Source organism: Rissa tridactyla, chromosome 8 (assembly GCF_028500815.1).
Source record: "Rissa tridactyla isolate bRisTri1 chromosome 8, bRisTri1.patW.cur.20221130, whole genome shotgun sequence".
Lineage (NCBI taxonomy): Eukaryota > Metazoa > Chordata > Aves > Charadriiformes > Laridae > Rissa > Rissa tridactyla.
Window position 1 is genome coordinate 43,372,675 of NC_071473.1, and position 27,534 is coordinate 43,400,208.

At 41.0% G+C, this 27,534-nt stretch overlaps 1 protein-coding gene across 5 annotated transcripts in view; it reads left to right on the forward strand.

The window, feature by feature from the left end:
• The window catches only part of PTPRF (protein tyrosine phosphatase receptor type F), a 390,558-nt gene that overhangs the window by 177,780 nt on the left and 185,244 nt on the right, over positions 1-27,534 (forward strand). For all 5 annotated transcript variants that reach the window (XM_054210595.1, XM_054210596.1, XM_054210597.1 and 2 more), the window contains 2 exons: positions 12,512-12,657; positions 15,359-15,500. In XM_054210595.1, the coding sequence (XP_054066570.1) occupies positions 12,512-12,657; positions 15,359-15,500 (288 nt within the window). The remainder of the gene's footprint in view (positions 1-12,511; positions 12,658-15,358; positions 15,501-27,534) is intronic.

Genomic DNA, 27,534 nt, shown 5'->3' on the forward strand with positions numbered 1-27,534 from the left:
TGCAACCTGCTCTGCGTGACCCTGCTCTGGCAGGGGGGTTGGACTTGATCTCCAGAGGTCCCTTCCAACCCTTACCATTCTGTGATTCTGTGATTTGTAAGTAGGTCGTGGCTAAAATATAAAGAACATATTTGAATTAAGATGCATGAGAGAATACAATAAGAAAAATTAGAGGGGCTACTGGATGCTTTTCATTGTTCATAGACATTCCCAGTCTTTGTACTGAGCTCCTGCTTAATGTCAGCTTGATAAACATTACTCTTTAGGTGCCACGTCGGCCTGTGTGGCTCACAACTGAGTGTGATCTGAGCAGTAAGGTCTTCACAGGGAAGGCAGCTGCTGAAGGGTACCCATTCTGAAAGCCCATGTCAGGGATGCCTGTTCCTTTGGTTTTGTTTGTGTGCTGTAACTCTCTGCCACTATTTTCTGTTGGATTTTGGTCTGCTCATGTCCCATCAGGTACTGCAGGAGCTGATGCCACAATAAGGTCCGTGACCTGCAGCAGAGCTCCATGGTGAGCAAGGAATGTGTCCTCCTAAACTGGTGTAGATTATACTTTTGGTGCATTTAACTAGGAAACTTTGTTTCTGGGTAGCAGACAGTGTTTCTGGCTTTGTGAAGATAAAATTTAGACAGATTCGGTCCCTTCAGAGCTGCACGCTGCCACGCAGCCTGTAGAATAACTGTGATGCTGGGTTTCCCAACGGTCCCCGTGCACAAAGCACCCACAGCAGAGGCTCCCTGTTCCTGCAGGTCCTGCATGCAGCCTTTCCTCTTAAGTGCACGCCCCAGCCTGCACACAAGTCCCAGGCCAGCTCTGGAAATTCAAATTTGGCACCTTGTGGTCCCAGTGCGTTATGATCTGGGCTTCAAGATAGACTTGGTGGCCACAGCAACTTTTCACAGCATGGCAAACAAACTTCTCTGTGTTGACCGGACCTTTCTGTGTTTCTTGCAACTCTATGCATAATCAGGTGAAATCAAGTGAAAGTTGGTGCAGGTTTTTACCACAGGTAAAAACAGGTTGGTGCAGGTTTTTGGCCACAAAAAATCAAATCTGGAACCATGCTTGGTAGCTGGAGATGTAAGGAGTTTAGTTTGGAAACAGTTAGAGGCTGACCTGATCATCTGCACAGAGAAAAGCTATTAAAGTGAAAAGAGCTTTTCATTTTATCTGTTAAATTCATAACACAGCAAGGAATGGAAGCTAGAAAAATTAAATCAAGATTGCAGCAACCATGAAGGTGATTAATTTTGATGCTTTTCTAAAAGTCAGCCCTCACTGAACCAGAAAGCCCTGGGTGGAGGAGGGGACTGGGCACCTCCTGGGATGAAGCTCCTGCCCTGCTTTATGCATGGAGCAGGGCTGGATGGATTGCAACGACCGTAAAACCGCAAACCCTGGCGTGTCTCAACCCTTCTCTTTACTGTGGGGTTCGGGCACCCAATACTCATGTCGGATGGAGTCGTATGTTTTCCACATACATACAGAGCTGTTTGGGGAAAACTCGGGGGCAGTTCATGGACAGGAAACAGCAGCTCCCAGAGCTTCCTCGGCTCCACCACCAATTGCCCCCAGGTCAGCGTGCAGCCGAGTGCTGCGCAGCCTGGCCTTGGCACCTGCCTTTGGTTCTTGTCTTTCTACTGTGGAGGATGGAATTGCTCAGCAGCCCTCTGCCAGCGCAGTCCTGCTGCCGGGCGGAGGTGGTGGCCCTGGATTCGAAACTCTGCTCAAATGGCTTTTGAGCTGTCCGTGACTCTGTGCCTTCATTTAGCCACTGCTAAAATACGCCGTTAAAGGGAAAAAAATGCTGCCCAGTGTCTCCCAGAAGCATTGAACCTCTCCATCCAGGCTTATCGAGGAGTCTGACTTGGAGGAAGCCTTCTAATGGGGAAATATTCCTGTTTCTTGTGGAATTTCAAGTAAGATTGAGCAATAATGAGGAACAAGGTGGGTTTTTTTTTTTTAACACTTGAGAGTATTTTGTTCGGGTGCCTAGCTACCTGCTGAAATTTTTTACACTCTGGTAAACATTTAAATGTGGAAATTATATTTCTTGGTTTTCTGCAGACTGTGCTACAGATGCTGCATGATAAAACAGTTGATTCAAATAGCAGAAAGAAATCACTGGTGTAACAGAAATGCCAGAGTGCACTTGTTACCATTCAGCAGAAAGTTTTCCTCCTCCCCGGGTAGATGAGGCAGAAATTTGGTTCATTACTAGGAGGACAGAACAACGGACAGTGGCCTTAAAATGAAATGCAGGACGCTCCTGAGAGCCTGGGATGCCTTTGCTTTAGTAACAGATATTCTGAAGAGGTCACTTACTCTGGCTCCCAATTCTATTAAAATCATTGTACTATGCTCTCTGTTTACAAAATAAGATTTACGTTCACTTTTAATTCTTAAAAGCAGAGGAAAAACCTGAGCTTGGCAAAGCCTTTTGAACTGCCGAATCGAGAACTAGCTGCTTGCAAAGAGGGATTAAAACCTTTTAATCCTTTTGTGTAAAAGAATATGGTGTTTAATGTGGTAGGCATGCTGGCAAAATTAATTTTCATGTTTTTTCAAGCACAAGATTTCAGTTCTGTCTTTGTTTCCTGGTCCTGCATATCTTACGGGTTCTTTACACTATGCAATACACTTCATTAACTTTGAAGTCTTGAAGAAATTTGCAAATAACAAAATGCAGATTTGGAAGGAAAAGTAAGTTCCTAGGAGCAGGCAGCTGTTACGTACCACCGCAGGCGGTGTTGTGATGGCTGATTTCAGAGCCCGGTAGCTGGCATTGTTATTCTCTTGTCCATTGCGCGTATTCTGTGCAAGAGAGAGGAGACCTGAATTCAGGTACTGAATTTTGTGTATGATTAAGTGAATGTTCTATATGTATGCATTTGAAAGCCCTTAAGTGAATGTTGTGTAAATGGTGATAATTGGAGGCAGTCTTCTCGCAGTCCTTTCTCAAGCTAAATAAGGTCCAAGGCCAAAGGCCCAAATGTTTAATTGTATTAAACACAGAGGCTGAAAAATTTATTAACTCAGAAAGTGTGTATTACCAAGTTAATTGGAAGTGCCTTTAAGCTATTACCAGGTGGAAATTTGACTTCAGGTTTCAATTTTAAATTAAAGCAAAGCAGAAAGCCATTCTGCGAGGCTGTTGGAAGGTCTTCAGTTAGAGCAGCGTTTCTCTGCTCTCCCTTGTTTTTCTACTCTGTATAATACTTAGTATAAATGCTGGGGAATTAGAATCAAAAGCTAAACTCATATATGGGGGTCTGGCTTTTCCCCAGGATGTGTGGCAAGCTGCACACACAGGCTGCAGGTGTTCTAGGGAAATGTAAAAGCAGAGGAGGGGAAATGAAGACGACCTCAGGTTCTAGAAGGAGGTTTTTCTGGGCTGTTTTTCTGCTTTGTTTTTAATCAGTATTCTTCAGTCATATGCAGGATTGCTTTGTGCTTCTTGCCATATTTTTTTTTTCTAGTTACATGTTATTTCAGTTATTGGAAGCAATTGCAAGAATAGTGTCAGAGCAGAGAGGTTGATTTATTTTTTTGCCCCCTTTCCTGTCACACAAAAAACTTTAAAAAGGCCATGGACAAGAGTCAATCACAGCACAGGGATTAGCCAGAGTTAGGGATTTTCTTAGTAGGATGTAAAGCAGCTCACACTGATAGCCAGCCGCGCACTTTGAGAAAGACACTGCAATTACAACAGCCTTGAAAAATAACAGAGCGAATTTGCCACCCTGTGTGCAAAATCTGTAGGCACCCTGCAGAAATGATATGAAGAGAAACCACATCCCTGTTGCCTTAAGGTCTAAGTTGCCTGCCTAAAACTCTCACCGCAAATATATCAGCACCCAAAATGTTCAGTGCTGCTGAGTGACTTGCACAGCATCCTTGTGTGATGGTTGCCAGAGACAATTCTTTTTCAGTATCATGTCAGTTAATTTTAGACGTTTAAACTCTTTCAGCAATTTCCGTGATTCATAAAGAGACAAAATTAGAAATTTACTGAAGAGCAATACTATGATGACAGGCTGTTGCTGTAGTTTATTAATATCCAGTAATTGTGGCCTTAACACTTGAGTAAACTAACGGCTTTTAACCCGTATTTCTGTGGAATAAGCAGGTTTATTTATCCAAACAGCAACATTTAACAGTGGATGCCCAGTTTCTACTGGTGCAGGGTTGGTTTATAACCATCCAGACACTGACCAGAAGTACGCAGGACACATGAGGTTTTAAGATATTTAAGAAGAAATTTGACTTAAATACTATTTAATGTTTTACATCATATTTAATATGTCTAAATAATGTATTAGCAAAAGGGAAGAGAGGGCTTGAAAATGCCAGTCTGGGTGTGAAGATTCCCACCTGTGCGTCTGCAGAGAGACCTCAGTCCCTCCAAGGCTTTGCCTATAGGGTGGACTTATGGGAAGGAAGGTGCCTTTAAACATTCTGAGCAGCACCTCTTTGCTGGGATGGCGAAGAAGCAGGAATCAAAGATTGTAAGAGTTTGTCAGCTTAAGTCATTTTAAATTGGTGAAATTATATATTTGACCTAACATGTACCCTTGCATTCTCCTCAGTTAAACTTTCTACGTATAAACAAAGCACAGTGGGTCTCTCATGCTGAAATGAGTACCTTGCGTCTTAGTTCACCATATTTCCTGCTAGTGTTTAGGGAAAATCACAGCCTCTGCCAGATGACTGCTTTTGTTATTTTTGTAATGTAATTTTTCTACTGAAGGTTACAGAGGTCATTGAACATGTTAAAAGATCTGCTTCCTAGAGATTTGCATATTAATAATTCACTTTATTTGGTTTCATTTTGTACGAACTCGAAAGGTATCTATGGAAGTCAGGAGACGAAGGTGAGGAGACATGCAACTTGCTTTGAGATAATGTTTGTAGATTTGATTATCATCATAACCACATTTGAAGCTGGAAAACTCAACCACTAAAATTGGATTGAAATAGGAGAATCATTTGTCCTAGCTGTTGGGAATTTCTTAAGCATTAAAACCTAATAACAATAAGATGATAAAACAAGAGAGGAGGATGTGCAGGTAACGTTAAGTGACCTGTAATTCAGAGTGATCTGAGGAATGTGTTGAATTTGGAATGCCATTTTCCCTGATTGGGATGCAGTTAAATGTTTTTTAAAATGGATGGGAGAAAGGGTTATGATCCATTCACTGGATAAAAAGAAAATTGTATATGTATCTGAGCATGCAACACCCCACTATATATATTTGCATTTATTTAATAAGTACCTTGCACCAAGCAATAAAGGGCAAAAGTTTCAGATACAAAGTGCTGTCATCTTAGTGAAATAAAACCGAAATAGGAGGAAATAAGGAATAAATTAGCATTGTGATCACCAAGACCCAGTGATGCTATAGTAAGCTGTTATTACAAGGCTCAAACAGGCTCTTCCTACTTGTATAATTTACAAGAACTAGAAGTGCAAGTTTGAAAAATTGTATTTTGCTAAACAATATTCCTAATGATCACAAAGGGACAGGAAACGTATTTAAACAATGGTGGGTACATTGAAAGGAAAACGTAAGGATATTAAACATAAGGATAGCTGGAGAGCCCACTGGCTTGCCTCCTGCCCTGTAGCAGATGCTTAGGAGAGAAATCATAGAGTAGGTTTCACCCAAGTATCCTTCCTGTAGGCATCCATCCGTGCACAGATATCAATCATCCATGATCACAGAGGAAACAAAGAAAGAGAAATACCCTTGCTGTATATGTAAGAACGGGGGGGCTCTGTCTTCTAGACCACTTTATTTCCACTTCAAAGTCAGTTGTGAACATGAGAAAGTCTGTGTCATTCTTGGTTTCGTCACAGTGCGTTACAACAACTGAGCCACATCATCATTTTTCACGTATCCGTCCTGACAGCAACCGTGTGAGAACAGCAGGCAAGTTTTACAGTGGAAGCTGAGGCACAGTTGTGCCTTGGCATATGTGACAGGGAAGGTTAAAGGGAGGGATTTAAACCTGAAATTCACTATTTCCAGGCTCAAGATTATTCCCATTATGATCTTTTCCTGCTTGTGTCCATAACTTCTTCTAATTCCTTTAGCCCAGGCACCTGAATAAGGTTACCCCTGTACGCCTATTGTATGTGCTTATCTAGTTCATCTCGTATCACAACTCTAATTTTTTCCTTCACAAAGGAGACTACTTCCAATCTTAATTTAGCCCAAGTCATAAAAGGTTTCAGATAAAAATACAAGCTCCCCGCTCCTACCACGCTGGTCTTATTTTTGGCTGCCCTTCTATTTAGAACAGTGGGCTCTCGTAGCATGACAACAGAGATATTTTTCTTTAAAATCTCTCGCAGCAGGTGAGTGTTCATAGAACAGTTAATTGCAGACATGTGTTTAATAATTCATTTTTCTCAAACCTCTGTGAAACTCTTTGGAAAAATAGCATCCACAAGAACAGGAGGAGCAGTATGATTGCCAGTTTCTGAATTAAAATTTTTGGATGAAGTATATTTGATGTGGGTGCTAAATACTGAAAAAGCGTCAGGATTCAATTTAGTTTTCCCATTTATTTTAAGAAACCATCTAATGATGGGTCTTTGAAATAAAACAAGTTAATATTTGGGTATATGAAGCATATTTATGTTGGCATATATTATGTTTCAGCCACTTGAAATTTTTTGGCTCTTAGAAAATTACAAGGAAGCATCTTTTATGTGACTGGTGTGTGCTTAATGTGTAGCAAAATACAAGGATCTGTGCTAAATATACAGAACCCAGCATAGTTTTTCAAGGCTCTGGCTGGTATTCAGGTCAGGTAATGCAGATCATACGTTACTTCTCAAAGGCCATGGCTCACATAAAAGACACCTTGCGAAGTTAGAGGGAGGCTGCACCTCTGTGCCTCAGCCTTGAAGAAGATCTGGCAAAAGAGACTTTTCTCCCTGGGAAGGTCTTTTTGGTTCACTGAGAAGCTGCACAGCCTAAAAACAACACATGTGATGGTGTGACTCTGAACTGCTCTGATAAAGAAAGAAAAACCTGAAAAAGAGAAGTGAAATGTTACTGCTGTGCTACAAATGTTTGGTAGGGCAAATTTTAAAATAGCTGCTGAGATGGTTTTCTGATTTATAACAATTGTTTCACAAGAAGCAAATTGTCTGGACTAGCAGAGAACAACAGTGATTTTATATATAAAATATGGGTGAGAGAGATGCATCTTCATGGTTGGCTGTCTCTGACTCGGAGTTGCCCTGCAGGAATGCTGTGTCAGTGGCTCTTCAATAGACTAGAGATTCTGCCTTTGAGGGCTTCGGGTTCCCCTCCCAAACCCACCACACTTCCCTTTGCTGGGGAGGACAGACAACAGCCTTACTGGTGAGTGCATACCTAACTTGTCTGCTTGTGCTTCTCCCTCTGGCTTTCTGTACCTATGTTCTTGTGGACCTCTTAAAATGTAATTCGAGGGAGCGTTTCTTTTGAAAGCATCATACACCCTAGCTCAGCCCAGGGCTCTGCATGAGTTTCCTGCTGTTTTCCAGCATGGTGAAGTAGACTCGTGTGTGCCTAAATCTCTGCTAGCGTCTCTTCCACACCATGAGGCCCTCCTTGTGATTCACTTTATAGGATTATCCAGGAATCTGTGCTTGCTCAGCAAGTGACTTTTTCAACACTTATCAACTGTGAAAGGGAAGTCCTTTTCTTCTGATTTTTTTTTTCAAAGTTTCTCAATGGAGAGCATGTCTGAGCAAGTTGCTATTTTTCAGCCCTCAGCCAAATAAGATGAAGTCTTCTTCTTTAAAATACTCTATTTTTCACAGTCTTCCTCCTCAGAACTGTGTTGTTCCCATAAGCTCTCTAGAATAATTTACGTTTGAGCAAAGGCCAAATAGGGAAAAATCTAAGCCAAGAAGGTGAAAGTTTTCCCATTCTCCTGCCTGAAGCTTGTGAGTGAATAGAAATGATGATAGCAGTAATTTCTACTCCTGGTGTAGTGGGAACTTATGAAATGAGGAGAAGGAATTAGTTTAGAGGGTGAGGACTGAACATGCTCCAGGGATCTGACACTGAGCAGAGGGGCTAGGGAGAGGCTGGAGTTGTTTGGACTTGGAGTTGTCAAATGACAAATACACCAGTCTGGAGTTGTTACTCCACATGATGGAGTAAGGAAAGGTGGGCGTGATGGGCACCCAGCCATCCAGCACTTCTCCCTGCTGTCACCCAAGACTTGCTTGGGAGGTTCTCTCTCAAACTTGGTATTTCACCAATTTGTCTTTGGAATACGATCACTCTTTTTTTCTAAAATCTTCAGCTTTTCCTGGTCCTTAGGTCATCAGGGGAAAAACAGGATTTCACTGCAAAAGACATTTCAGTTCTTTGTATTTATTTGTAGTTTGTTTGAACAACAAACAGTTAACTTCAAGCTTGGCACATGCATAACCTTCTGTGGAGACTCTGGTTATTTTGAATTTCAGAGAGGGAAGAAGAGAAGGACTAGGTAACTGGTTAAATATTCTATTTTCAGCACAACCTTATTTTTTTTTTTCCTGGTTGTATTTCTAGGGCTACCCTAAGAGTGCAAACACTCAAAACAGGTTAAAAAAGGACTGCTTGGACCATCACCTGGCCCTACCTGTAGTGGTTGTTACTACTGCCCTTTGAAGGTAACCAGTGATGTGTCCCAAAGCAGCCTCCTCCAGGCAGCAGAGTTAAGCTGTTGGTTGGAGGGGAGGTGTGGAGGTAGTCTAGTCCACTTAACATGCATTTTCCACAGACACCAAGATTTTCGTGGATGATCTGTCGCGCTTCTATTAGCTCTCACTGAAATAACTTTTGGGATTTGCTGTAACAGTTACCAATCGGTATAAAAATATGTATGCCCATGCCCGACTATTGTCCCGGGGCCAAGACTCAGGATTTTAGGTTTGCTTAATTAGTACTTTCCTTCCATTTAAAAACTTCAAGGCATACAAACATTTAAAATGGTTTTGTAGAAGTACCCTTTCCCAGACTGTGAGAATTTGGTTTATATACAGGAATACTTTTGTGCCAGTCTCGGTGGATTTAGATGGTTTCCAGAAATCAGTGTTGCTCAATTAAATGTGCAGAGGAAAAAGATTCATTACAACAATGTAAATTCAAGCTGAACAAGGCAGCAGGATTTTTAGGTTTTACTGCCTGTGAACATTCAGTTTCCTCTTGTTCTGGTTTTTAATAGTATTGATTTTTTTAAAATGTACAAAAGTAAAGTCCTCAGTGTACAAGCTGAGGAGTAGGTGTACAGTGAGAGATATAATTGCATTTTATTCTTCAAGGACAAAAGTTTTTTGGATTCTGTTGTATTTGGATTCTCTGTCATTTGAAAAATTTACAGTATTTTACTAAGATCACAGAGTAAATAACAGAAAATCAAAAGAACAAATCAACTGCTGAAATGCAATACAAGACATCAGCTCAGCATACTGCATAGCAAAACAGTCAATCACACTGCAATCACTAGCAGCCTGAACAGTAAATTAACATTTCACTGGGATAGATGAGAGGTGAATAAACACAGATATATGTAAATATAAACTAAGTAGAAATAGACATGATTATAGATGAGTAAATATGTGAAATCAGCATCAGTTAAGCAAGCACACTTAATAATTGCTTGCTGTTCATGTCAGGACAATGTGCCAAAGACTGCAGACAGCCACCATCATGTCATAAAAGGCATTTTCTGGGTTTGGAGCTATTTCCTTTGTGCAGCCCTCAGGGCTCTCTTCACCAAGGATGGCAAAATTCAGTACACCTGTGTGTGATGAATTTCTGTGGTCAAGTCTGATGTTCCTTCAGAAGGCTGTTGAGAACAGGGCACGCACATCCACGTCTGTGTGGACAGTGCTGATCTTGGCTGATCCACTGTCTGCAGAGGCCTTTTGGAAATAAAGCTGAGCAAGCAGCAGTAGTAGAGGTCCAGGCCTGCAGTTTAGTATCTCAGCTGTGACCTCCTGGCTCAGGGTTGGCATGTCCCCTCCTGCCTGTGGTCCATGTGGGCGGTTGATGGGCCTCCCTAGCACACGACCACAGTCTGAGTTGAGCATCTGATGTTGCAAGTTTTGAAGGGTTCTGCTGTCCTTCTGCCTCAGGAGTGGCATGCCACCAGCCCCTCTCTACTAAGCGTGTCCTCAGCTTGTGGTTGCTTCTCCATGTGGTGCCAGCTAGTCTGACCTTGTCCTTCACTCTGAAACTGTGGTGGGTTAACCTTGGTGGGCTGCCAGATGCCCACCCATCCGCAGGCTGCAGGGAAATACCTGCTCCACCGTGGTGTCTTCACGGGCTGCAGGGGAGTGTCTCCTCCTCCTCTGACCTAGGTGCTCACAGGGCTGTTTCTCACATTTTTTTACCTTGCTCCTCACTGCTGTGAAGTGTTTTGCCCCTTAAACCTATTACCATAGAGGCACTGCCATGATGAGCTTAACTGTGCGCTGCTGTGGAACTGGCTGTGGACAGGGCAGCCCTGATGTCTCCTCATGGAGATCCCCCTGCAGCTCCCCACCACCACCACCCTGACACTTACACCCCACACAGACAGTGGTGGTGCGCGTGTGAAGCAAGAAGCACCCTGGGCCCTCAGCAGTCTCCCTGGTCTGATCCACACACCTTGGAGGAGGGCAGAGCCCAGCCTCTGGGCTTTGTCAAAAGCTGCAGTTGCAGTGTGTCGCTTGGTCAAGCTGCTGTGTGTGTTGAGTCGCCTGGAGGGATGGTGGGGGTCTGTGTAAACAGTTAGCGTGGGCTAAACCAGAAGGTGAAACTGAGATTAAGGAGATTCCCACATTTCTAGCAAAATCTTCAGAGATTGTTGTTTAAGAGCAAAGTTGCAGGTTCAGGTGGGAGCGGCTGAGGGGAGAGAGAAGCGCCATCCTGCAGAGCCCCACCATCTCTGTCTGAGCCTGCACTGAGCCACTGTGCTCCCTACCTTGCTTGGAAAAGAAGAAGAAAAAAAAAAAAAAAGCAGCTTTCTGCCAGGTTAGGGGCCTGAATCTACTCCACAGAGGCTCTGGTGACCCCAGAGCTGCTTGTAGGTGTTTGGGTGGCTTGAGACAGGAGGGGAGTGGATCGAGGGGCAGAGCAAGGCCTCTGCCCCCTCAGTACCCGCAGGCTGCTGGGCCGGCTCAGCTGCAACTTGCAACCGTGCCCTTAGCATTCTAATCTCTTATACATGAGGAAAATGCATTTAAAGATTGTCGTCTTTGGGGGTCACTGGATCTGTATCCCTCCTAGATCAGGGCAACTCGGCCCTCAGTTCATCAAAAGCTTAGTGTTTAAGCCACCTGGGCTTACAGATGTCGTCCCTCTCTCCCTCAAGGACACGCTTGTGGACATGCCCAGAATGTGAAGGTGAGGAACCACCGCCGAGGACGGTGTTCAGTGTCTTGAGATTGAACAGGTTTCTCCCCTCACTCCTCCTCCTTTCTACATCCCAGCAGCTGTCTCTGCCCCATTTACAGGTCAGGTTCATCTTTGAGGTGGTCAATGAGAATTGTATTTGAAACATGGCCTTAGTGTGACCTGTGCACTGAATGAGATCATGGGTGGATTCTGTTAACTCCCTCTGTGGAGTTACATGTTTTAGTGCTTTCTAGGGATACAAGATCATCAAACAGTTCTCACTTGGACAAAGCAGTGTTTCAAAATGACCCTCAGCTCACATACCGCAAAATTCTCTTGTACGAGGAATGCAGAAGAAAAATAGGAATGTTTAACCTGGATGCCTAGTTTTATCCATTCAAGTCTGTCATGCACATCCAGAAGACACAACTGTATTTTCATGAAACTTCTTTTATTGATTATTAAAATGTTACGTGCTATTTTTTTTTTCATTTTTGCTGAGTCTTTCAGGCCTGAATGTCACTTTGGTTTCTTTGCTGACTTTGACTTCTAGTGATTAGTTTCTTACCAAGCATACGCCAGCCTGTGCAGGTTTCCAGATGCTGATAGACTGTAGGGTTTTTATGTCAATCCACATGTAAAATGAAATTAAAGGTTGTTATTTGTATACTTAAAACTGTATCTGTTAATTTTGATTAACGTCTTAACAGCTTTCAGGAAAGCTAATGTCAACGTATGGTACATTTTGTAGGTTTGGTGCGTCAGCTGTTCTGTAATTTCCAGTGCTATGACCATGTTATAAACCTGCAAAAATCCATTTATTAAAAAAAAAACGTAAAAATGGTTCCAAATTGTCATATACCTGAATGAATGCCCAGGGGGCTGGGGGGAGCCCTCTCTTGCCCTCATTTACAGGCAAGCCAGATGGACTTTATTCATTTCAGGAAAAAAAGGTACTCAAGCAGAAATTGTGCTTGTCATGTTGCAGTCTGTGCTGAATTTGTGTGGCCGAGGCCATTCAACCTGGATTTGTAGTAGGGGCACCAATTATCTTATAATTTAGATTAACATGACACGTTCCTTGCTTATCTGATGTTGTGTCCTCATGGGGGTGATTTGGTTATTTTTCCAGGCAAGCCAACGTTTATGAAAGCTCCTGAAGATCAGATTGGGATTTCTGGAGGAGTGGCCTCTTTTGTGTGTCAGGCAACAGGAGAGCCCAAACCTCGTATCACATGGATGAAGAAGGGGAAGAAAGTCAGTTCTCAGCGGTTTGAGGTAATTACCAAAAAAAATAAATAAAAATTTGGTAATCAAACTAATGCTTGCAGATCTTAATTACACAGTAATTGTCAATGCAACCCAGGTATCTGCATCACTACAATGCAGAGTCTAGAGCTTTAGAGTAAAGTAAGTTTCCTTCCCTGCAGCAATGCAATCTGTAGAGCAGGTGTCCTTTGAACATGATGCTGGAAGCACAAATATAGGAAGGCCTTCTTCAGATAGGAGACTTGGGCTTGCATCAAAATGGGTGGCAGATAAGAGCTGGATCTGGCAGTAATTTTCATTGTGAAAACTGATAAGGCGCCTCCCATCCCTAGTGAAATTCAGAAGTGGGATGCCAAAATGCCATTGGAAGGCTTTCTAAGTGACGGCTACAAATGTGCTTGGAAAGGGTATGGTGAAGTCATCTTGAAGGGGCAGTTTGACTTCCCTGTGAACTGAAGTCTGAGTGAAAGGAAGAGGCAAGAGCAGTTATCAGAAATGCTTTTGAAAAAGGGTCCAATTTGGTTCATATTTTAAATAGCAAACACTTTTCCACTGACTTTCTCCGCCTTCTTCTCTACTTCCCTTTTTTGGAGTTGGGCTCTTTTCTCTAAAACTGCCCTTGGAAATGTGACCCTTCTGCCATTCTGCTGCCTTTCTTCTAATCCCCTGTCTTTGATGTTTTTGCTTTTCTGACTGGAGCACAAGATGACTTTGCTGCCCAGAATGGATTGATTCAAGTCACCAATTTTAATCATGATTTTGTATGTGAGCAGAAAACCTTGATTAAAGTAATCAGTTTTACTCTTGTTTTACATTGTTATTTTTCCTCTAATAAAGGTGAAGTTTTGTTGTATAGTAACCATTTAAACATTCTGATTTGTGAGTAAATATAACCTTGTAGTGAATTTGGTACTTACCGTGACTGGCCAGAGGGCTGTGGCATATTATAAGTATTTATATAAGCAATTTCATATCTTTATTCACATCAGTTTTGATCCATAGTTGAGGTATTTTCATTGTGTTAGGAGACAGAGAATAATATCTTTCTTATTTTCCTAGATAACAATTAATTTTACCTTATTACTTAACTAGTCTTTATTTGGAGGAAAACTGTAATTCAGTTGAAATGAAAAAATTAATAAACAAATCTGATGTACACATGCTGAGTTATTAAACAAAAGAGGTATCCATCGTTAGCAAATGAACAGCATTTCTGGTCTCAGTGTCTGTCAGGTGCTTAGTAGTTGTAGTTCCCTTCCTCTCACACAGAGTGTTTGTTCAACGGATAGTAAGGGCAAAAGAGCTCTTCTGTTTCATCTCTTAGCTGTTTAGTCTTTACAACTGAAGTGAATTAATCTCTGCATCTGATTTTGTCTTGTTTTAAAATTTGGCAGTAGCCCTATCCTGTGTAAAGGTTATAGAAAGTTTAGTGTTTTGACACAGTTTCACATTTAATTTGAGTATTTTAAAAATAATACTGTAATTCCTTAAAATGTACTGTGGTGATGTTCACGTTTCTCTGTCCTGTCTGCTGCTACTTGACCCCAAATTAGGGGTTTTTGCAAGCTGTTTCTGTTACTTAGAACAGAAGGGCTATTCCTTCCAGCATGAGGATTAACAGATTTTCAGTGGTCCTGGTTACCTTTTGATTTTTTCCTATTTTTCCTGTTATTACAGAGCCTTGTGGTGCATGTTATTTTTCTCCATCCTGTTTTCACTCATTTGGTCTTTGTGCTGTGAGAAGCACTCCTAAAAAGGGCTCTTGAAAATAGGGTCAAGGTTTTGCATGGGGGTAGTGCAGGTCCAAGGCTGAGGTGTATGTCTCTGGCACAAAGTATAGCTTAGTCTATTCATCTGCCCCTGCAGTTCCCAAGTGACGGGAGGGGGCCTTATGCCTTTCCCTCATGCTGTCGCCATCTGCAGTAGAGTTAATATTTCCATCTTTTGCTGTACTCAGTAATAGGAGAAGGATGAGTTTGGCATTAACAGTGGCCTGAGGCTGTGCCTTCACATTCTTGCCATTAAGGAATAGCTTATACTGATCCAGCTGCAAACTAACAAATACCTCTTTTTTCCATGTAGAAGTTAAAGTAATGCATGTTACAGCTTAGCAGGATGGATGGAAAGGCAATGATTTATTAAGGACTTAATTTATTATGCTGGGGAAGGAATTGTAATTACATCATTGTTGATTATGCTGGAGTTGCAAAGTACCCAATGCTGAAGGACATTAAAAACCCTCACTTTCTGCTGGAGTTAGCATGCAGTGGAGGTGCTCAAGGTTTTATTCTAGTTTTGTTACTATTTTCCTCGTAATCCCACAGGAGTATATCATTCTGCTCTTCCATCAAGGTGAAAGTTGGCACTAAATTGCTATCAGTGTGATTAGTAAAACCATTAGTGCAAATATGGCTCAGATGTTTTAAATCATCAGATCCACATCTTTATTACCAGGTTGATAATTTGTCAACCTTAATTGATTCATAAAGAACCTCATTGGATCTTCATTTGTTCTGGCCTCCTCAGAGGACAAATATGTTCTTGACTCTGAAATTTCTGCATTTCTGAACTTGGAATGCTTGACTAATTGCATGGTATTTTATAGCTTACAGGGCTTGTTTTGGTTTGGTTTTTAACCCCTGCATTATTTTGACTTTCAGTTTTTATTGCAGAAGATATGAATAAAGCAGTGCTTTCTTTTAACTTAAAGGTTATTGAGTTTGATGATGGATCAGGATCAGTTCTGCGGATACAGCCCCTGCGTGTTCATCGAGATGAAGCTATCTATGAGTGCACAGCAACCAATAGTGTTGGGGAGATAAACACGAGTGCTAAATTAACAGTGTTAGAAGGTAAGTGGGAAGTTTTTTTCATGCCTTAGGTGGCAGAAGATATGGCTTTGGCTTTGGTAGCTACATGTTGGTGTGATGTTTTTAAGTGACATGGTGATATTCTAGCTTGGTTTAGAAAAGCTGTGTTCTCCCTGTATTGTTTGCTATAATTACTCCCAGTGATAGAACCTAATATTTTCGAGACAATCATGAAAGGATTGCAGATTCTGAACTTCTTTTGAAGTGTTTTAGTTGTATTGTCTGATTGAGGTGTGTCATTTCTAACTTGGAGGGCTAGCTATAGAGATGTTTGTATACTTTTCTCATCTGCTTGCTTTGACATAATATCTGTCTTCAGGGTATCTAACAATTGTATCTGACAGTCAGAAACTTAATCTATGTTGCTGCACCTTCTGGATTAAATCGGCACGGTTCTTGAATAGATTTTCAGGTTTTGAGCTTGATGTGGAATTTAGCTGGTTTTACTTCTCGCTGTAATCACAACTTGTTATTCTGTTTCTCCTGTTAAAGAATAGATTTTGATACTTGTCTGCTATATGAGCAGGTTTTATTTTGCTTGCTATGTTGTTTCTTCCAAACAAAATGTTTTGTGGAAGAACAGTGTATTAGATGTAAAACGTCTTGTGATCAGTTGATGATTTTTTTATATTAGATTGTCGGAATTATTGTCTGCTTTTAAGGAAATGTGTTTTTTTCCAGCACATCAGTGTGTTGCATTATTTGTTTATATATAGGCTTTTGTAAATGTACGGAGATGTTACAAATCCAGGCCGCTGGGCTGAATGAATGTATTTTTTTACTTGCATTTACTAAGACAAGCAAGAAAAGGCTTAGGCAAAGTGCTTGGTGTATATGGATTGATGTAGAAACTTTTTAAGTCATGAAAAAACTAGACTGGAAGGCATTTATTGTTGTATGATTTTGAACCAGAGGAGACTGGTTATCCCAACGGTGAGTGTGCCAGCCATACATGACAAGTTGCCTATTGTCCCTTGTTCTCCCATCCCCATTTACAGCATAGAGGTAATCATATTTTCCTCTCTGCTCTGTGACAAAGGATACATTGAACAACTGTGATGTTCTCAGACACTGTGGTGATGGGAATCACAGAAATCATTCAATACTTGATGTGATTGTGTATCTTGTTTCTGGAGGTGGGGCATCTTAAAGGATCAGCTTGCTCTTCAGTAGTAGTATTATTAAGAATAGGATAACAGGTGCTATAGACTTGAAAATTACTGGGGGGGTGGGAATCAGATTTTTTTTTTTTGTTACTTCTTGCCTTTGCAGCCATGTACGTGAGTGCATAAAGCTCAGTGGAGCTCTTTTCAGCAGCTTACATGTAGATCTGCATTTAAATGCTCCTTGCAACTGGATTTTTGTAATACTAGATACTTGAATACCCAACTGTTCCAAGCACATTCCTGTTTCCTGTGGTTGCAGTTGCCTTTGTGTACCTTAGATATGTATGCACATGCACACACACTAATAATTTATTTGCTCTGTGTTAAATGTTCAAAGGGCCACAGAGACATGCATTGCATAAAAGAGCACAACAGTATTTCTTAGCTTTGTGGTGCTCCCACTGATTTTCTGGTGAGGCAAAACTTGCAGACCACCACATAAATAGAGAATGTGAGGAAACACCAGAGACAGGAAAAGACGTGTGTGTACACAATTTAAGAGCCACAGAAGCAAAAGTCACTACCTGTCAGGAACAGAGCCTGCTTTTCTGTTTGGGAAACCTCCTTTAATCGGGAGTAATGCTAGTTTAACCTGATCCCATAAGGTCAAAAGCGACCTGCAGGCTGGGGGGCTGTGTTTTCCTCTCTAACTGAAGAGTATTCACCCCTTGCTGGACACTCTCATAATGGGTAAAATTAAGAACCTTTCACTGTATAATAGTTTATGTGTGCACATGCGTACAGAGTTGTGAGCTTGATTACAGAGGGTGAAGAGCTACGTGTGCCTCTTATGTTGGCTTAACTGATGAAGATGATGAGTTCTGTTATGATGTATGCTTATTTAAGAAACAATATTTTGCATTTCTCTTTTCTGAGACTTTCTATGGACAGGTCTGTATGTTTTTCAGTCATGCTATCTTATGGTTTTGTGTTGTCTGCCTTACATTATGCTGTTTCTGCAGTGCAAATTTTTTTATTATTGATATTCCTTTGTTTGCTTACGTGTTGGCAAAATGGATATTTTAACTCAGTGCCCTGGTTGTGGTTGTGTTTAGTCTCAGTGGCCTCCAAAGAATAATGGTAAGTGCCCCACCTCTCTGCTATGCCATCACGTTCCTAACATGAATTTTGCAGAGATATTTGAAAATGACACATTTCACGTGAAACGCTTGATACCCTCAAGACTGTCAGCTAGGATTGGATTTTCCCTCTGCTTCTGGGGTTAAAATAATTTCTGTAATTGCTCTCAGGTGGCAGTTTGAACGATGCAGACATTCTGCACTTCCTTTCAAGAATTTGACTAATGCCGTGGTCCCTGGTGCATGACAAAGCTCTATCATAGACGTCCTCATGGTTACATGCTGCTAAATACACAGCATGTATTGATTTTTACATTAAAAATCCTTTATAACAATAAGTTTTAATGCTTCTTCACAATTTGCTCTTTAGAACATAGGCCTTAACGTTAAATCCAGAAGTCGCAGTCAGGGTTTAGCAGGCTGTTATTAGATGTCTTTGTAGCTAACTAATCTGGAGCTTTATTTTATTTAGATTTCTGCAATGTTTCACAGATCAGAGGCAGATAATCCTTTCTAATTGCCAACTTATTCCATTCTGAATATTAAGAGAGAAGCATGAGTCCAGTCTCCTGGAGGAATCGGGAATTCTCACATAAGTGAATCTCTTTTAACAGTTTGGTTCCCTACTACCCTTTCATTCTCTGCTCCCATGTCTCTCATTTTTCCCTTCTAACTGCAAATCCTATTGTGACCAAACTACATATACTTAGTGTAACTGGAAATTATTTCTCCTGTTGATAGTAGGAGAAATATACGTGCATATACCTTCTCTTCTCATTTCTCCTGGGTAGCTGATAAGCTGAATTATGTATGAGTCATACTGAACATTTCTATCTTTTTTCCAATTATGACCTGAAGCAGCACAGAAGTATGTTCCTGCCTGCCTGGCAGAGGAGGAAAGCAGTGCAGGGAGGGGAGGGCTAGAATCAGTAAGCTGACACACATTCCCAAGAAAAGCCTCAGGGACAGTTAGTGGCACTAACACATTAATAAATATATTATTCTGTGGTAATGTTGAGAATTACAGAGCTTTTTAAATAGGGAGATTATATGAAATGTGAGTAGGAAGGATGCCAGGGTGGAAGAACGTGGCAGCAGGCTGATTGCAGGACTGTATGTGGTGTCCTTCCACAAGATTCCTTGTATGTTCAGCATCGTGGCTCTATTAGGAAAGGTGATGATAACAGTGTTTGTCTCTAGGTACCTGTACTCTGAAGTGTACCTTCAGTCTGTGGTTTCCAGCAGTCTCCACCCGACAGGAAGATAGGGAAAAGAAGTGCAAAAATAAAAAAAAAAAAGTCTTCAAGGGGGAAGTATATAAATTCTTTGGGAAAGGAAGAAGACTCAAATACAAAGTATATTATCAGTTCCTTCTCCCAGGACTTTCCAACTTGGACATTTGGTTACAGGTTTTAATTTCCAGAATTAGGAACGTAATTGCGACTGGGCCTTTAATGTTCTGGAAGCGGTCTTTTTTTGCTCCTCTGTAACCCAGAGGATACAGTCATATCCAAGCGACACTGCATATGTTCAGAGTTTTATTTCCCTTTGTTTTTAAGTAGGTTAAGTGAAAATGAAAATACCATCTCCAATTTCCATTTGGAGCACAGATCTATGCAAATCCCCTATGCCCCTATCCCAGACTCCTAATCGTGTGGTGTGTAGTTATCTGCCTGGAGAGCGCTGCCAGGCTCCGCAGGAGAGCAGCTCCTGGAGAAGAGGACAGACGGAAGAGCCAGGAAAGGGTTGCTTGCACACTGGGTTTCAGTCTCAAGGTAACCTGGCAAGTTAAGTTTTACTGTCTGGCTTTGTTTTGACAGAAGTTGGGGAAGTTTTGGTGTGTTTCAGTGGAGCCCTAAAAAGTTCCCGAGTGCAGCAGTTGTCCCAGGGCGGGAAGCACCTACACCTTATTGTAATTTGCTGTTTACTGAACCATGTCATGAGCTTAATTTCTTTCACCATCTGCCAGCTGCATTCCAGTTCCTGGGGTTACCCTGCTTGAAATGCTGTAAATGATAAACATTTGACTGTTACAAATGATTTCTGTGGAGAGCTAGATCTCAGAAGGCCTGAAACAATATGCCCTTTTTGTAAACACTGTTCTAAAAGTGATTTTGTCATTGGAATAGTAAACAGAAGTTAGCTATGTTTAATCCTTGTTTATGTTTGGTTAGTTACAAAAGGATCAGTCGGATCATTGTACTTTGGCTCATGTTTGTCTTCATTGCTTTTGCATCTTTTTGCCAACAAGAATTTCTAGCAATGTGTTATAAAATTGAAACAATTATAGGAGAGAAATTGAATCCATTTGGATGCGCGCATTCTGATTGTGTAAATGAATTAAGGCTCCCCATACCCTGCTGTTCCTGGGATTGGTAGTACTCTCTTCATGTCTCTGGTCAGGAGAGGATGGGGGATGGGTCTTTCCTCTACATGTTTCATGTTCATGAACTGTTCCAACTTCATTTGGTCTTTCCCCAGGAAGAAAGGCTGCTGTGATGGCAGAGGTCCTACTCCTGTTCTTTCCTCTCTATACAAGCAATCCAATAGTACTTTTCTTTCTGTATGAGGCAGGCAGTTAATGGACCTCTGTAACTCTTGTGTTTCCAAGAGCTGCAGCACAGTGAACTTTCACGTGCTTCAGTGCTTATGGAAATGTCCTAAAATACACAGAGAAAATGCACAGAGAAATGAAGAAGCCTGAGTATGTTTGTGTTAGATGCAAGTCCCATGCTTGTTAAAAAGGAAACCATTAAGCCAATTACTCATGGTGGCCTCATTGAGATATTTAGGTTGTCACCTAAAAGAACGTAAATCCCAGCTCATGTGGACTTATGCTATTAAGGTATAAATGGTGTTCACAAGGAAAGGGTGTATTGTGCAGGTTGCCTGTTATTGGTCTGGTAAGTCCATTTAGGAGACCTGTCATCCTGCTGAGAAGTCTAGTTGTGTCTCAGGTACTGAACAGTGGCTAGAAGAATCCTGAAAGTTCAAGGGGAAAGAGGTGGTCTCTTGGTCCCATAGCACACAGAAGACTGAGCAGACCTGGTGATCTGTTTCAATTAGACCAAGAAAATTTACAGAGACTGTTTTACTTGTATCACCATTATGTCCCATGCTGTCAATACCTAGGCTGCCACAGTATCTGAAGAACTGTTTCAGCTGTTTAATTTTTGGTATCTGCAGAGCACCTTCATCTCAATCCAAGTGTGAAACTCCTTGTTCTCTTAATTTTATTTATTTACTTTCAAAGATCCGATTCAATAAGAATGTTAACATTACTCTTATAGTTTATTTTTTATAATATTTAACAAGAAAGGCTTTCTTGGCTGTGAATGAGAGACAAAGTCGTCATTTTCTCAGGTGAAGAAAAGTTTTAAGTGTTGTTGGTCTCTCCTCCAAACAGGAGAGTCAGCAGATCTTTAGAACGTATCAAACCCAAATGCCATAATTTCCATTTCTTATCTCTGTTAAAATGATTAACTAATGGCACATAACCGTATAATGTATCCATGATAGCAAGTTCCATCAGAAGACTGCCATGCACTAAGGTTAACATGCAGGTTCATTCCACAAGTTTATGAAGCAAGAAATACAACCTTTGAAAAGTTTTATACGAAATATCACATAGTTAATGCCAAGCTGAACCCTTTGAAGCTGTGCACACCCATAAAACATGGTGTCTGAAAAGGTACTGACCTCTTAATCTTGAGAACATTTTTCTTTTACAGCAAGTGGCTGTTTCTGCATATTGCATCTCAAATGAGGTCCTATGAGATTACATTTGTAACAGGATGGGATGTTGTCACGTTCTTATCGGCAAGTTAATGGCATCAATGATACAGCAACACCCAAAAGCAGCACCTGCGATTCAGGAAGGACTTCCCAGATGAAAACAAGTGAGCTTTAAGTGTCAAACAAACAAGAAGGAAGTATATTCTGCAGAATTCTACAAAAGCTCTAACGCAGTGTTTGTATTGCCAAGTGCTAGGTAGACTGAAGTTGTAAGTGTTCAGTTGTAGTAGTACATGTACAATTATATCCTGTAAAAAGACTTCTCAGAGCTCCTTGCCTCACATGATTTATTCCAAGTTTATTCAGTTTATACGCACTGACTTTGGTACTGGAAAACATGTTCAGATAAGAATTTTTGTTGCCAGTAACAGTTGTCTCCTTTCTACTTGCTCCATTTCTCAAATCCCTTGTGAAGATATTCAGAACCTTGTAGCAACCTACTGGTAACTTTTGTCTGTTATGAAAATTGATAATTGAGCCCTGGGCATTATTTTCACTTTTTTCCTGGGCTCAGGATATAGAGACAGGTTGCCTCTCACTGTGCTACCTTACAGCTTCCTGGGAGATCGTTGTGGAAAGTGTGTCAGGTTGTTCTTCTACTGCTGCTCCGCTATCAAAACGGTCAGCCTATTCCAATAGGTAAATGAGGCACAAACAGATTAGTTTCACACTCTGGCAAAGATGCTCTCAGGGAGACAGGTTCCTGCCTTGTTGGGGAGGGCGTCCCTGTGGGTTGCCATGTCCCAGCTGCGCCCAGGAATGGACAGATGACTGCTTCTGCATCTCTGTTCCAGTTTGAAATCAGACAGGTTAGATTAAATCGTCTGTGGTTTAAACTAATCTGTTTTGACTCTCCGTTGGAACAGATCATTGGTCCCAGCTGGGAGGCAGCAACCACCAGTGCTGCTTTCATGTCACTGCAGAAAGGCTGGCATTCCCATGTGCCCCGAGCCCCGTGGCCACAATGTCTGAAAGCTTAGACAGGGCTGGGATTTTTGATGGTGTCGGTAGGCAGTAAACCAGGGCGGAAACCTTGGCTCAGGCCTAGGCTAAATAGAGTGGTAGTCTAAAAAGGGCGGGAGAGTGGAGCAACAAAGTGAAGGCTGCCAAGGAGGAGATGTATGTCCCATAAGCTTTTCGGACTAGATTCTATGGAGGAAGAAAAGGCAGGAATAACATAGGTAGAATGTAACAGATTGTAAATCTTTAAGGGAATACATTTTTTGGGAAAATACGTGTGTTTAGGTTGAGATGCGTGCTAGCTGATGGCCTAATCTGTACCAGAAAGTGGCTAAGACTCCCCTTGCAGTAAAATCCCCACATCCATTTCATAGACGATCTGCCAATCTTCTTTTCAGTTCTCCTGGTTTTAGTGGTCCTAGTCTGCACCTGTTCTTGTTTGATTTCAGGGACTTTTTTTTTGAACACACCCAACTAAAGATGTGTACACAAGGAGCCTTGCAAGTGTCTTTTCAAAAGCACTGATGGATCTGTGCATTCTGGATATACACCATCAGATATATGCTAGGGTCGTAGTTGCTTTTTTCATTCAGTTGGTCACTGGCTAACATAGCTTCTCTGTGTTTCTCTAATGCACCCTCATTTGTCTTCTCTTGTTTCCAACCAGTATGTGCCAGCTTATGGCAAAAATTCTTAGTATTTCTTACTTTGTTTCTAATATCCCTGTCACTTAAGCTGATTTGGCTTTTCTTGCTTGATTTTTTTTTGACCGTCCTCTTTATTTACAGCATCTCCACAGCGCTGTCAATTTAATACCCGCCTTTTGTGCGGACGTTGTTAATGCATCTAGTCATTTCAAAACTGATATTTGAGGAACTTGTTGATAGCGACCATTGTTGCACTACTAATAAAAAAAATTGTGAACAAGAGAGTGGAGTTGATTAGGTGTCAGTGAGCCTTAATTTGTCTCTCAAAATGTTTATCTGATAATAACTAGGCTAAGGCTGGACCTAGTGACTCTCAGATAATAAATTCAGTTTGAAGGACTGACAGTCAGAATAAAATACTTTCATTAATGAATTGTGTATACATCTAGAAGTCTTTCAGAGAAAAAAAAAAAAGACACGAAAACCCACAATTATAACTTAATCAGTTTCTTACTATAAAAGGCACTTTAATGGAAATGTATTTAGTTCATCTAGAACAGGCAAACAAGAAGTTAGTTCCTTTAAATAATTTGACTAACTGTCACTGTAAACCTTGTCAGAATCAAAAATCACATTTCTTGTCAGGTTTAACATCTACTTGTGACCATTAGAAGCTAAAATAATAGATCTTTACCATCAGCCGTTTCAAAAGACCTTTCTTATTGCTGGATCTCTTTCAAGATGCCTCGTTCTGAGAGTGTCTGTAGCAACCTGTTATTGACAGATGTGCTCTCTGTAGCTTGTGTGTCAGTCCTGCTGATATCTCCTGCTGACTAATAAAGTTAGTTCCTAGTATGTATTTGTAGAGTCTTTGAAGTCTGTTAGCTTGTGGAACAGCTTTCTGAAAGAGTTAGTAGCTCATTGTTTGAACTATTGGAAATTAATGGGAAACACTGCTTGATAATGCCATATGGATTATCTGCTTTGGTTCCAAGGAAAAAGGGAAGGGCAAGAGCAAGATGTCCTGAAAAACCTTTCTGATTCTTTAACTACTTTGTCAAAATTATCTTCTGTATCTGCTCATAACTGAGAGACTCTTTGCTGAAAGCTTAGTGACCTGTTGTCATTTGCTGGTATGCCATGACTTACACAGGCACTTAAGAAGACATAACACCACAGTGATCTTCTGTAACTTCTTCTGCAGAAGTGGGAGAATGTATCCACTTAATAGAACTGGAGAGTAAGTTCTTAAATGGAAAATGGAGCATGGAGAGAATAGAATGTGATAACCATGACCGTAGGGAATGCAGTGCTTACAGCTATGAAAGCGTAAATCTCTACATGCAAGAAAGTTTCTATACAGTCATCTTGGGCTTATGTTCTGTGCCATATCTTCTTCCTCTCACTAAAAAAAATAAATCACAGCTCCAATTAAATTATTCTTGGAGAAATTACTATTTTAAAATGAAAGCCAGAAATACGTGAAACTGGAATATCAACACATGCTAATAAATCTGTAGTAACAACAGGAGTTCAGAAGAGAGGATGTCCATGTAGGGAATAGTACACTTCATGTGCCACTTACTGTACTTGTGGAAAAGAACATTTCACAAGTACTTCAACTTCCTCTCCTGCTGAAAAAGGAAAATCACATAATTGCTACTGATGGGACACCTTTTGGTCTTGCTCTGAGATGTGGACTGTACAAAACAAAGCTGGCTTTGCATTAAAGACCTGCAATATTGATCATTCTGACAGCTGGTTTCTGTGCGTCATGCTTATTCACAAGTCCTTAGTTGTCCTTATGGATCTCTTGTTGATCGCGTATTTTTTTTTTTATACAGTCTGGTGTCGGGAAGGCTCTACATTTGTGATGCTTATGAAAATGCAGTGCTCAGATAATGAGCAAAAGGAATAATTGGCCCTAATTTTGGATGCAATGAAGTAATTATTCTGACCGTTCATTGTTAATTTCTTATTTGAGCTGTTAGTGACTAAAATATGTTTGGTATAAAGATACGTGCATTCCACTTGCTGTCTTAGAAGCCTAGAGAATCCTCATAGAAGTATTAATCTTGTAGTAAAACGATACCTTCCCCATAGAATTTTCTAACAGCTGTTTATTCCTGTGGATATTTCAGTTGGATAATAAAGTAGTGACTCTTTCTGGCACTGTCACCTGCTCAGATTCTTTCTGGCCAGAGCTTCAGAATAGCTCTTTCAAATCCTTTATCCTAAGGAAAACCAGTGGGTGTGAGGTATAATAAGATCTGTTTTTTCAAGAGCATCTAGTGCCTTGATGAGGCAGGTTGGATGATGCCATGGGAAAACACTGCAATGTATTCATCTGTTGTGCTAATCCTGTGCTCTGTTCCTTCAATCCTTTTATCACAAGGGTCCAGCCTGGATGAAACCTTTCCAAGTTCTTGGTGTACGAGTTGAGTGGAGAAGTCTAAATAACAATCAGAGCTATAACTTTATCCAGCTGTAGTGTATGAATGTTCACTGTTGTGTTGCAGTTCCAAGCTGGGACTGGGGAGAATTTCCCTGTGGTAAGAGTGCCTGTCAGCACAGGATGCAGAATGCTTTAAATAAAACTAGCTGCACAAAGTGCTACACGCAACAGAACTGGCATTATGACCTTTTAGCTACTTTGAGACCACTGGAAAGGTGCTGGAAACATTAACCTGCTGGAGACCTTAAAAACCCAGAGTCTTGTATTTTGGTATTGCAGCTCCAAAATGGTGCTTTGTTTACAAGCAAGGCGATACTGGAATTTATTTTTCTATATCTCTTTAATTTAGACAATGCCACAGTTGGGCCCAGTGAGGAGAAAATCCTTGGAGAGAGAACAGAAATCATAAACATATTGATGAAAAATGCATAAACTGTGTACAGGGTGGTATTAACAAAAGCTGTTGCAGGGGAAGGAAATGAATTGGGGAATGCATAGTCCAAAATGACAGGATATCCAGTATAATGAAAGGCAGACAAAGAAGGTCAAGAGGAGGAACAGCATGGGCCTTTTGGAGTGAGCCTCCATCTTCACTTTGAGTCCCAGCAGTGAAGAGTAGTGCATGCCAGCAGTTCTACAGTTCAAGGAAGTGCCTTCCAGATGGAGTTCCATGCCTAACATGCGACGAACAAGCCAGGCAAAGCAGAGAGTTTGCTGTCCCTTGGAGCCTGTCTGGAAGAGAGAAAAGAGCCCAGCTGAACCCCTGGCAGGTACCAATCCCTGGAAAGCCTACATGTGGTAGAGATCAAAAAGGCTCACCTGGAAGAGTGAAGAGGTCAGCAGGGAGTGCCCTTGCTTGCATGGACCATTCTCCATAAGAAGATTGGGTGTTGTCTTCTGTCTCCTGCTGGGAGGTTAATTAGGACAGCTTTTTTTTCCAGCAAGAATATCACTGACATGAAACCTAGCTAGATTATGCATGTAGATATTTCATCAGCAAACCCAGCACTGAGTTGTTGAATGGCTTGAGCGTGGGGGGCAGATCTCAGTGTGTGTTCTTTACAAATAAATGATTTGGTTGCTTGATTTTAGATATGCATTTGTCCTTTCAAAAAGTAACATTGCAGAGAACCTTAGCTGATGCTTTGCCTGCAGGAATAATGTGGCCTTATGGAAAAAATAGCAGTTGTTCTGCCTAGAGGTGGTAGGCTTAATCAGAGTCCACCTGATTGGCATGTAGCACACGTCCTAACATTATAACTTCTGCCTGCCATGTGCTCGTAGTCCTGAGGAAGAAATTGCTGATCAGACGAGTAGTATCTAGACTTGAATTTAGCAAACATGAATAAAATCTTTATCTTTTGCAGTAGGACTTTCAAAAGGACAGAAAAAAGAAAAAGATTCTGGAGGATTCATGTTTTTACTAATTAGACACTAAAAATTATAGAAGTGCTAAAAAAAATAATAAAATAAACCCTTAGCTCTTGCCCCAGGCATGAATTTACTAGGTTTAGTTTGTTGTTCAGTTCGGTTCATTGATCTTGTCACAATTGATGAATCATTAAGTTGTGACTACAGTAGAAATTACAATGCACAGATGTAGCTGTACTGCACATCTGTGTGTTCCCAATGTGTTAATGATTTAAAAATGCACTTTCTGTCTGGCCATCCACTGTGCTTCAAGTGCCAACTGAGATTTTCTATTACTGAGACATTTGTTGTGTTTGGCAGTGGGAAAGTCTTTTGGTTCTCCTTGTACTTTTTTGGTTCTCCTTGTACTTTTTTGGTTACTTTTATCTACATTTCAGACAGCTAGATTTGATTTTTCCCAGCAACCTTGGTCTTGCAGAATGCGAGTTGTGATGTCTGTCTTTCTGCAGGCTGCCACCTTTTTCAATGTCATGTGCTTTCTCC